Here is a 12684-nt window from a genome sequence, read left to right as displayed (position 1 = left end):
ACATACTACCTGATTTACATGACTATTTTCCGGTGGCGCCAATATGGCTGTGGTTAATTACCCTCGGGCCGTGCTCGCGCGTTAGCTATTGTTTCTTCATACGCGCGCATGTCGCTGTAATATAGATGCGCTATAATGTACGGGCAATTGTCCTATTTTATATATATATATATATATATATATATATATATATATCAATGGGTTTCGAACGGAGAATGTGGACATTTCAATTTAATCGTAATTGTCAGATTGATTAATCGCAGTGGGAGATTCTCGAATGAGGAGTTGGGAAATGTACTCGGTGTTTTCGCATGTACCAAGAATTCAGGTCGAATTTATTTCCACTCTTTTTTCCGAAGCAACTGGTTTTATTTTTGAAACGTATATAGAGATGCACCGCCGCCGATAAAGCCAACAGTTGAAGGATTGGCGAACTGTACATATTGATTGAATATCAAATTCCCACTTGCGCGCTATCTCGTTATCAGTCTGTCCCATGTGCAGCGGTCTGTTACATACAAATATTGTTACTAGCAAACCGGTTCAATGTTTGTGACTGAAAAAACAGTATTGGGCGCGCCGGCCTTCCCTTTTTGCTTACATTTGCAGGATCCCTTTTGGCTTTTGTAAAAAATACCTGACTTTTACAACGTAAGAGATCTGTATATTTTTATTTCGTTCAACTGAAAACACTAGATAATGAACTGCATCAAACAGTGCGGGTATGTCCGCATGTTTTTCGAGCTTCCAGATCCAATCGCGAGATTGTTGTTCGTAAACGCTGTAAATTGTAGTCGAAAGCTGAAAGTCGAAAGCATTTACGTTCGTCGACTAAAAATAATGAAAAATAAAAGTAAAGGCATTAAATACTTAAAAAACGGTCATTGAACATTCGTTCTTTATTTGAATATTCATCCAATTAAACATAACAATCGTATTAGATTAATAATCCATAAATCATAATTGTTGACCAAAAAATTTCACCTTTAATTTCGTTCACCCAGAAATCGTATAACGTTAGTATTCGATAAATTGCAACGTGTAACGTTCTACTCGTACTCTTCATGCACGAACCCGTATTTTTCACGTGATATCGCTGCTCGTTCGGCTAGCTATAACCGCCAACTCGTCTCTTACATTTATAATTATAATTGCATTTATAATACAAGCATTTTATTTCCGCGCGCTGTTCGCCATGAGCCAGCCCGTAAAAATATCTGGCCGACGGCCTCGTCGTGCGGGTATGCGCGGAAATCGCGTACTTACGTTTTACGGCTACATCGTGTCGTTCCTACCTTTTCCGCTTTTCCGTCGTCGTCCCTAAAGGCGGATTTTTGTCTCGTCTCTCCGGGGGCAATAAAACCATAATTCCATTCTGGCTCGTCGTGTATTTTTTTTTTCTCTCTATGCGCTTCGTGCGCTCGGCGAATGCCGCGGAACGTTGCGCTTTATTCAGGTCCGATGATGAAGTTATACGTTTCCCTTGCTTTCACGCAATTACGATATTTTCTCGGGATTTGACATCCGACCGGGAGCTGCACGGAGCTCTACGGTCGCCGCTACATTTTCATTTGGCGGCGCGCCGCTCTTCGTGTACGCTCCTCCACGCCACAATATGTGGAACACACACTCGATAATTCGTGCTCCATCCGTCTCTGTGCGATATCTCATTCTCTCTTCTTGCTGCTGTCTCCTTCTCCCTCTTTTTCCACAGTGACCCCATTTTTTAACATGTCCCGCTTCCAGCTACGATGTCAAGCAGATTTTAGGTGTGGGATTACGTAACACATTGTCTTCCCATTGTGTTATATGCCGGATGCATTTATTCATCGGGCGCAAGTACAATTGCATTCGGCCATGCGCGATCATTAGCATTCATTTCAAGCGCGATATTGGCAGCGTAAATCAGATAAAAGCGATGGAATATCGAAATAGGACGGCTGATTTTTCGTGAATTTTGAATTCGGCGGGTCCGTCCGAATATACGCCGGGTACGCCCGTGGATAGGTACACTTGATTGTCACCTATTGACCCGTGAAATGCTTATTTTGTTCATCGGTTTGTAGAATTCAATGTTCAACGGCATACTTGACGCGTCACTCGCGTCGATTATTTAATCATCTCGCTCGAGAAAACTACGAGAACTCGGGAAACGGGTATCACGGGTGTTCAAGCACCCTTTCTACGGAGTCATGCACACTATCGACTTGAATGTACATTTCCTACTCTGAAACGTGCTCGTATTAATTCCGCGTTCACACGGCGCGAAGGAAATGCAGCAGAAACTGGAGCAAGCGCAGGCAAAGCGGCAGCGATCGTCATACAAAAAGCTGCATTCAGCTAATCAAGATTATGGCACGCACGTATGATAATTAGCTGGCGCGCGAGCATTACCTGAGCTAATTACGAGCTCCTCGTAATTGAAGCGAAGTGAGCAAAACGTCAACGCTCACGTCGTTTAGCGTGGTTCCCCGCTACTTATGTCATTATAAGTAACGATTAAAAATCGGCGGCCATTTTTCATCATTACGCTGACGTGAATTCTCATTTCCATTCATCCGGTTCAATATCCCGTTATTTTTGTTTGCGCGGGGGTGCAATTTGTCCGACCGAGTAATAACTTCTCAGATTGTCGACAGTCCGACCGGGCGCCACCAATCTCCGCTCTTCTCTCTCTCTCTCTCTCTCTCTTTCTTTTTCTCTCTCGCGGCGCAGCCTCCCATTCTCGAATTTCTTCGTGCTTCATTGTGATCCGCCGGCTGTCAGCCGTTTTAACAAACGGCCGCCAGTCGCCCGAGAGTCAGATCTGAAAATTATTCGCGAAAAACCGGAGGCGTTCTCCGCCGCATTATCGGATAGTCACGAGCTTATCGCACGCAACGCTGCCGCGATATTGACCGGGAATCTTCCTCGGCGGAATTCTCTTGGGGAATTCAAGATCCAGCGGTACCACGTGCAGTAATGCAATTGCACGTTCGATTCAAGAGACGAAAGAATCAGAGATACCGAGATACGCTTGCACTCAGCGTGACGTTATTGTATATCTTACAACAACGACGTTCCCCAAGGCAACCCGTACGAAATTACGCGAGATATGCACGGACACTCGAAGCATCGAAATTCCGAAACGCGCGCGGGCGTTCTCGTCTTTTTACTTAAATACGTTCATCATCTCCGGATTCTCTGGTATTCCCGTACTGTAGGATCGATGAACGTTATCGGCTGCTACCGCTGCCGCTTCGTCGGAGGACGAGAGATCGTTCATCCGAGGCGAAAAATCGTGAATTCCCGTCGTGTATCGTCCCGCCGTTTCGATCGAACCGCCAAACTTTACGTAATAACTCAGAAAAATTCGTTAACTTTGCGGAGCGCACACACGCATGAAGCAATATGTACGTGTGGGTGTGTGTGGGTGTGTGTGTGTGTGTGTGTGGCGCACGGAAATACGTCCCGATGCGCCTCCGATGCCGAATCTGTTTGTTACTTGATTCACTGCGGCTAACCGGAGCCATTCGACTACGCCCCGAAACTCGAAGGTTCCACCCTTCACCCCCGATCTCTTCACCGAGCGACGCCAATAAATCTGATACGGGTAACGCACGGCGACGTGCTCAGCGAGGGGTTTGCAAACGTGACATTGAAATTGCGAGAGTTCGTCGGATTTCGATTCTTCTGCGATTAAGAGTAGTGAAACAGTAAATGACTGCAAAACAGTAAAAAGCAAATCTGCAAAATGACTCGTCTTTTGAATTAACGAAGTTGCACGTGAATCGACGTCTTTCGCGAGTCCTTAAGCAGATGGGGGCGCATTTCTCGGGGTGTTTATCCCCGAGTTTCCCGCACGAGGGTGAAACATTCATTAATGTAGCGTTAGATGAACGTCGTGCTCGTATCGGAGATTGCCTCACTTTCGCGCGGGTAACAGTTCGTGAGCGACCTCGTCTACGTTAGCTCTCTCGACTTCCCACAGCCAGGATTTTCAGCTAATCGAGATTAAATAGCACGGCCTCTTAAATAGCACCCTAATGCGAGGGTGGTAACCGACAAAGAGCACAGTCTCCGCCCAGTCATATGGTGCGCGCAATAAATTGTACGCTCAGTTTTCTCACGAAAACTCGGTAAAACTGCTGTGTAGCATCGTCGCGATGCTTGTCGCAGTTTGTCTCGCCCGTTTTTGCGGGAGACATTGATGGTCCCGAACAATCGAGAACGATACAGCTACCACGGACGACGCGTGTAACGTCCGCCGCGTGCGAGGCTTCGGATTTTGCGAGCGAGCACGCGTCGCGATTCCGCAAGGGGTGGCAAGGGGAAGGGAACCGGTAGCGGAACATACTGTCCGTGTTGCATGTCGCTTCGGTATTGTTGAACATCGCTGGAGCACGTGAAAGATAGGGAAGAGGAATGTGGAAAGCAGAGCGGCTACGTTTCTCTTTTTCTCTCTCTTCCCGATCGTAAACCATAAACTCGACGGTATTTTGCGTTTATCTGCACATTATTGCGCGGGGGTAGTACATCATCGGTGCCGCAAAGGAACGACCGAGCGCACGCACCACGCCACCGGGATACACGGGCGTTTGTGTACGCCGAGATTGCGTGCGAGCGCAATCCGGTCGTTCCATTACACATTCGCGCAGCAATGCGCTCGAATGAAAAATACACGTATTTGCCTACGTACTCGCGACGGAAAAACAGTTTCCAAACCGGCTGCTTTTGTTTCGCCCGGTACGCGTTTCATCCGCGTGCATCGGCTATTTAGAGCGTCGCTTCCGTTTTTCCGTTTCGCGAGACAGGATAATCCGATAAAACGACGGAGTCGTGTTCGGGCCGATAAGTCGCACGACGAATTACCAAGCAAACTCGGCAGAATAATCTTGCTTTCTCTGTACCTGTGACGCGTTTCGGAATTAAATCGAAAGCGACTGCTTCGGTAAGGGATGAAACGGCGTGCGATTTGTTGGCGGTACGTCGCGTTCTTCTGATCTCCCGGCAAAGCAAAGCGCCTGTCGAGCTCTCGCGGTTCGCCGCACGCGTTTCGGCGAAACGAGGGTGCAGAAATGCGGAGGGAATGGGAACGGGAAGTGTACATGGAACTTTGCAATTCTGATCGTATAATCGTTCACGGTTAAGAGCGGGACTTAATTCGCCTCGGGGGTGAGTTGGCGGCCGTACGGCGGCGCACCGGCGTCGCGACGGAAGTGCCGGAATCGCGTTGGAATTATACCGGATGCCCGGGTCCGGTATACCCGGTTTGGAGGCGCAGATATCGCGAAATACCCGCCGCTCGAACGGAATCGCGCCGATCGCATTATATAACGAAAAAGCCCGGTTTTATTGGCACGTCGATCACGCTTAATAGGCTGCTGCTGCAGAATTATCGCACCGGAAGGTTTCACTTGCCGGCGATATTTCCGAGATAATCTTTTCCCGTTCGGTTAAATCGACGGTAATTTCATCGCAATCAAACTTGCTAGCAGCTCATCGGGCGAGCCGGTGTTATTTTTAAATACGAGATCGTTTGCGCACACGTCGGCGTTATAACGTTTCCCGATATTTTGATCAACGCGCTGGAAATGTGTAACCAGGGCTTTAAGCCCGATTGCGAAAAAAAGCAGATTTATACGGGAATATCGCTGTAATCGTAACGAGTATTTCTCGAGAATTAATAGCGAGTAATCTCTGATCGACGTTAATATAAAAATCGGATTTTCTGGCGTAAACGCGTTAATCGAATACTCGTCAAGTTATCCATGGTTGTCGGCCGTGATCGAGCATTCATTTACGATCCGTTTATTCTCCCTTCGCCTGGTATCATTTCGTGATACTCGTTTCTGTCGTACGTCGAGGAAACATTGTACTAATAATATCATTTGCAAAACTGATTAATTAAGTAATATCTCGAGATGATACGATACTCAAAGTTAGACATCATGATGACACCTGATTCCACTCAGATCCTTTCGGAAAGAGAGAGAGCACCGCGGAATATTAAGATTAATCTTTACGCGGACGGTCAAATTATCGCAATTTACCGGGAGTTTTGACGTTAAAGGCTGGCAGTATTCAAATTCACATTTCTCTTCGTTACGTTGCCCTCGATGCGATGGATCCGCCGACTTCCTTTACTTGCAACGCCGCGGAAGACGAGTTGTTAAAACTTTGTTATAAATTTCCAAGTCGCGGAAAGCGCGGAAAAAGCGATGAGATGATGATGGGGAAGGAAAAGAACAAACTCGACCGGCTTTCATCAGAGAGTCGGTCGCTCTGCCCGCTAATTATGAATAAGGAATATAAAAATTATATTGCGGAGATTTTTTATCGCTCGTGTGTCTCGTGATTTTTGGAATGGAGAATGCAGCGATCATTTATGACACACGAGTACACGTATAATGAATAAAATTAATAAAAATAGTAAAATTACTATCTACAGGTCTTAAATTACAACAACCGGAAGTAGTCAAAGCATGCTCCAGAATAATATTTAATATAGCAGCCTACGTTTTTTTACACTTTAGGCAAGAATTTCTCTTGTTAATTTTAAGAGATAAAACCGTTCCGAGAATATCCCCGCATATTCGAGTTTCCTTCTCGCCATCCTTTCTGCCGCCGCTTGATGAGAAAACGGCGATTCCGCGATGCATTTTACTGTTGTAAATTTTTTTAAGTGTTTCCTCATTCAATCTCTATTTATCGAAGGAGCTCGGTAAGCTGTTTTCCTTGAGATAATCCAAAAGCATTAATAGTATAAATGTTCTTTATATGTACATATATCTTATCTGATATGGAAAATGGGTCGATTTTATTTACCGGTTTCATAAAATATAGTATCGTCGTCATATTGGCTTTCCACCGCTCGCGGAAACGAGCGCTTTTATGAAAGTATAAAAATCCATCGTCCCAATTGACGTCGGCGAGCGAGGCAATTTCGTGTTGCGTGGTGCATTTTCCTCTCTCAAAGGAGATTGCCGGGGAGAACGCTAAGTGTTTCGTTAAATTAGCTTTCTTTACGAATAATTAGTCGTAAGAAGCGGCGCCACCGAGCGCATAAAAACTAGCTTCACGGAACTGGGAGGGTGGAGGAGGAGGAGGGAAAGGAGGAGAGCAAGGGGGTGTCTCGAGAGTTAAATGTAAGGTAATGGGCAACCGCTCGGCGCGCGGTACCAACGTGACGGCAAAGGGTGACGAGGGGTGAGGGTCGCGCTGCGGAGGGTATGTATCGCCGCGTACCCTGAAAAGAAGTTCCTCGGGAACTCCCGGGTGCTGGCGTCATGTCGGTCTACATTTTTCAGGATGCCTTTCAAACGAAAATTAACCAGGAGAAAGCCCCCTCGGCTTCTTGCCCTCCCGAGTCTTATTCCTGGTAAACGTGGAAATTCGCGTCTTTTTGCCACGAGCGGGGTGGCCGAGCGTTTTCTCCCTCCGAGAATGAAAAACGCTCCGAAATACGACGCCGTTAAATTGTTGACAGGGTGATTCGGGGGTTTATTACGAGGTCTTTTAAGCGGCCGCGCCACTGATGAGGTCCGCTCGCTCCAACGTTGTTCCGGCGATTTATGAAAACGCGATGAAACGATGAGCGCCGCGTATTTACAGTAAACGTAATCATTTGCGTGATGACAAAACCGACATTATGAGATTAAGATAAATGATTATAAAATTCCGGGCGCTTTGAGATCGAGTGATCTCACGCGTTTGATCGCGTTACGCTGCAGCACCGGTTAAATTTACCGTTGATATTTTCTACCTTATATCTGTGAGCGTTCTATAGCTGTTATTACGTGTTACGTGTGTATGTGTACGTAGCTGTGTATGCATGGTACAATTTCGTGGCGCCGTCTGTTTCTTTCTCATTTCTGAGGACTTTGCGTAACATGTGCACTATATTAAACACGGTCAGTTCTTCCCCATTCGGGCAAACTCATTTCGCGCGTGTAAGCCGCACGAATAAAATGAGTTATTTATTTATTTAACTCGCTCGCATGACGAGAACGAAGCACGAGTGAGCGTTTTATAAGCTGTACAATATTAAATTTACGCGAGATGGAAGGAAGCGCGGATATTCATAAATGTATGTATCACACGTACCGCCATAATATTCGCCTCAATTTTTAAGCAGCACTGACCGTACTGATCGTCATTATGACTAATTCAAGAGAAAATACATTAACATGATATATTTATATAACAATCTTTTTATTATTTTATATTATCTTCATATATACAGTCATTTTTATTAAATATTATCACAACGTAACATATACAGAAGAATATCACACGTCAGGAAATAAAATATTTGGATTTCACAAAGAAATAAAAATGTTTTGTACTAATATCTCGCCTACAGTTGTTTGGGGCACAAAATTCTTTAAAGAGAAGCTTAATATTTATGTCGAAGCGAAAAACGTTTAATTTCAACATGTTGGAGATCACGTGAAGCTTCGCCCACTCTCGTTACCGAATCCTCCAATAGGCGATATTACAATTTATGTAAACTTGGCACCACAGTTTTAATAAATCAACTTTGGTAATAAAAATACTTTCGTTTGTATTTGCACCGTTAACAAAACTTACAGGAACATAAATTTCGTGTATTCAAAATTTAAAAATATTAAAAGTGGGTTACCATAGGTTCGCATAGGTAATATTACATATTAAACCATAAAACGTGGTAATAAACGGTGCGCGCGTGTGACGAAAGATTTAAGCGTTTCGTCGACGTGTAAACAAGCTAGCGAAGCAAGTGTGAAAACCGTCGCGCGCCGCCCGCAGTGGTACAAAGTACCGCGTTTCCTAAAATATCGTCAGCGTGGCATATGCTCTTGATGCCTCCGCCAGAGGGAGGAAAGTAACCTCCCGCAGAGTTTTGTTCCCATTCGCGGCTCGTCGACCGTACAGCTCGGCTCCGTACAGCTCGGAGCTTCCACGTAATAAGAGCTTCATCCCCTACGCGTCAAGGAGTCACGGAGTTTAATGCGAATGCCATCCAGCGCTCCAGCTCCCTCCGGCTTAATAGGTCGAATCGTCGATAATCCCCGCATAACGGAGTTTCAGCAAAAAACACCGCGCTCGCTCGAGCGCGAGGGTTAGTTTGCGGAGAGTACATAGTCGTATAGATTAAGCGGAAATGGAGAGCGAGAGGGAGAGAGAGAGAGAGAGAGAGAGAGAGAGAGAGAGAAAGAGAGGGTGCAAGCAGGGCAGAAGGAGGCGATTTATATACATAGTATGCATGTACGCGCTCGGCTGTGTCGGAGAAAGTTCACGCGTGCGTGTGTTTGCGGTTTTGCATGCAGTTGCGAGAGAGAGATGGGGGTTGGTGGCGAGGTAGATGGGTAGGTAGGTAGATAGGTAAGTGGGTGGGCGACTGCGGGGCAGGGGCGGGGGTGGAGGATCAGGGGAAATTGTCATTCGGCGGAATTGCAATTTCTCGCTGACGCGTGCTGTGCGAACGCTCTCTTGTCGTCGCGAGCAAGCTCGCTCACTCGCTCACGCGCTCGCAATGATGACGACGACGACGAGCAAAAGCGACGACGAGCACTAATGATGCATACTAGACTTTAATGCCCGGTTTCCTGTTCGCATTCGAAGGTGCGAGCTGCCTGCGGGAGGTCAGTTTGGAGGTGGTCCCGGAGGTGGTGCAGCGCGGCAAGGAGGCGATTCTGCGGTGCCATTATGATCTGGAGAAGGCGCCACTCTACTCTCTCAAGTGGTACCGGGGCAGGCACGAGTTCTACCGGTTCTCGCCCAGCGAAGACCCGGCCACCAAGATCTTCAACATCTCCGGGATTTACGTGGACGTAAGTTGCTTTCGTACGTCGTCACTCTACGGGGAATCCTCAGGACTCAAAGCCGTAAAACCAGAAATTTTAGCAGTCACGTTTTTCCCCGGAGTATCCTCATTTGTGCATCTCTCCGCTTGATTTTCGATATCTTCGTGATTGCACAATGCACCTATTTGAGGGTAATTTTTCGTTAAAGGTAAAAATTTATAGTGAAATATTTTCCAGTTTGATACAAATGGTGAAACTATTAATGTGGAAATTTCAATAAAATGGACGGGTTTATGAATACCGAACGGCAAATATTTGGCGTTTAATAAATGTTAACAAAATATGAGACGAGCGATTTCTATATAGATGATAATAAATTGGTATACAATTACCGAAAATGTAAATTGGGTGCAGATGAAAGCAATAATTTCGCATGGGAAAATACAGTAAAATACAGTAAAATAAAATATTCACTTCAAATAATAATAAATGAATACCTTGTGCATTTGACATAAATACATGTAATAACACATAGACATAATTAACTGCAAACATTAACATATCTTTCATTTATTACACTACAAAACGCTTTCATATATGTGCTTTCATATATACGCTTTCATTATACTAAAAAAGTCTCTTTCTCTTCCTATGTTAATTTTCTTATTTTTTTATTTTCATAAATTATCGCAAATCACAATACTCGGAAAACTACTTCTTCATACCTCGCAACGATGAACCCCCAATTCTTTATTCTTTTCTTATCGTGACTTTCTCAGCTGCAACGCAGTTATAATTCCACCCCTTTAAACGTCGTGAACATGCTCGTCGTAAAAAAGAAGGATGCATCCGAGACCCAAACTCGATCACGCGCGCAGTGCACCACCGTGACCATCGGCAGTACCTCACAATTCAGGAGCACGGAAGTGAAAGAGACATCCCTAGACGTGCATGCCAAAGCTGCATCTATCCTTCTCGACCGAGTCGAATTTGACGGATTTAATTTAACGAACAACGGAATATGCGGGTCCATCGTATCGCTGTAACACGCACCAGAACGGACCAATGGTCTCTCGCTGACAGCACCTTTGACCGCTGCAATCGTCGTAAAACAGTCGACCGCTTTTAATATCATCGCCGAAACATTTCCGTAGGCTATTCTCGCGCGCGTCAAGCACGGTGGTTTTCGGGGTGGCGCACCCCGATCCCCTCCGCGGTCGCCAGTTGTGCCACGCGTGTCACACTAAAAATGCAGTCACCCCTGGTCACTCGGTCCGTTGGTCGATCGGTCGCTCGGTTGGTCATCGGTGCCATGTTGGTATTTCGGTGCAGCCGAATGAACGGCGCGTATTCCCGTTTACGTTTATCGTTTCGGAACACGGCCCAAGCGCGCCGACGAACGGGAAGTAATGTTCGGCACCGTGAGGGATATGAAAGCCCCAATTTCAAAAAATACGGTCGCCCGATGCCCCGGATTGCTGGTCCCGAGGACAGGAGATGACCAAGCAACGGTCAAGGGAAGGGAAAAAAAATTGTTTTGTTAGTTGGTCACTTTTGTCGAGCGAGTGATATTTGATTTAGCGCGTGGACACATCCTGGCAGGAAATATCTACATCGGAAATGGCATTCCGTCGGGTTTCGGGGTTGCTGTACCGCGTGTCGTTTCCGCCGAGTTCATACTGCGGTACTCCGAGCGCGCGCGTGGAATGTCCAAATATGTTTTGTTTAAATAGACGTTTATTGCAAGTGAATCGTTTATCCTCCCGCAATGTGCGCCTTGAGAGAATTTTTTCGAGTTTTCTCTCTCGTCGTGACATCATGCGATCGTACACGCGCGAATCACGGAGGATAAATATGAAAATGAGAAGCCCGCGGTCTAGCAAATACCGTTTCGCGTGCACGTAAAGGGCGCCGTGGTTACAGCGAATTCCAACGTGGAAATTCGGTGTATCGCTGAAAGTGCTAAACACTGAGTTAACCAATTCGACTCGGCGTTTGCGGAGTCAGAATCGCGAAACATTTGCACGAGTCAACAAAGCGCCACTCGGGCAGGTGTGTATATGTGTTGCAGTTGCACACGCGCAACATTATATAGTATGCGCTGAAAGCATGTTCGCGATGAAACGCGGTGCCCCGCTACCAGCGCATCTCGGCATTTAATGTACTCTGCCGCGCGTCCACTTACGAATCGAGCATGTCCAGTTGATAAATCATGTTTGACGCGATTCCCCGCAATTACCGCGCTAAAAAGGACATTTCCTGATGGTGGAACATCGAAACGATGACGTTAAAGATAACGGGAGGGTGAGCGGCTTTAGCAAACGAAAACCGACGACGAACTATTATTCTATGATCGCGCACTCGAAGTCGTGATGGCCTTCGCTTCCAATATCCACTTGCAATTCTGCGCAAACCGAGTACCAATCGAGTCCGCTTGAGAAGTGTAGATATTACGCTTCCAGAATATTGACATTGTCGCTAGTCCGGTCAGAATTTAGACGGTTATTGAACAAGCAACGAAATATATATATTTCAAAAAGAACAAAGGCTCTCGTTGCAAAGGACGTGTCGTTCCGCAATTAAATTATATCAAAAAGACTGCGAATAATGATTTTGGAAAAACTGCCGACAAAGGGAAAACGTAACGAGTGAACTGCCAATGAGCATATTTCTGAATAATATAACAGAGTTTTAATTACTTAAATTAATTTATTAAATTACAGTTAATTCATAAATGTACAATAATAAAAATTGTACAAAAATCAATAATGATGTGCCCAGTTTTCACGTTGGAAAAGATACATCTCGTCTACGCTAATACATACATCGCTCCATACAAATCAAAGAGGAAACATTTTTCCGCCGGTGAAGAATCATCATTCGCCGATGCGCCCATGCCATTCGTCCGTACCATTCG

The 12684-nt window shown here is 45.7% G+C and overlaps 1 protein-coding gene across 1 annotated transcript in view; it reads left to right on the top strand.

Moving 5' to 3' along the window:
- LOC105281146 (platelet endothelial cell adhesion molecule) overlaps positions 1-12684 on the top strand; it is a 162269-nt gene that overhangs the window by 88110 nt on the left and 61475 nt on the right. The window contains exon 2 of the mRNA XM_026973173.1: positions 9586-9794. Coding sequence (XP_026828974.1) covers positions 9586-9794 — 209 coding nt within the window. The remainder of the gene's footprint in view (positions 1-9585; positions 9795-12684) is intronic.

This window comes from Ooceraea biroi, chromosome 1, assembly GCF_003672135.1.
Source record: "Ooceraea biroi isolate clonal line C1 chromosome 1, Obir_v5.4, whole genome shotgun sequence".
Taxonomy (NCBI): domain Eukaryota; kingdom Metazoa; phylum Arthropoda; class Insecta; order Hymenoptera; family Formicidae; genus Ooceraea; species Ooceraea biroi.
Note: the sequence above shows the minus strand (reverse complement) of the source record. Positions and strands in the feature narration are given on the sequence as shown.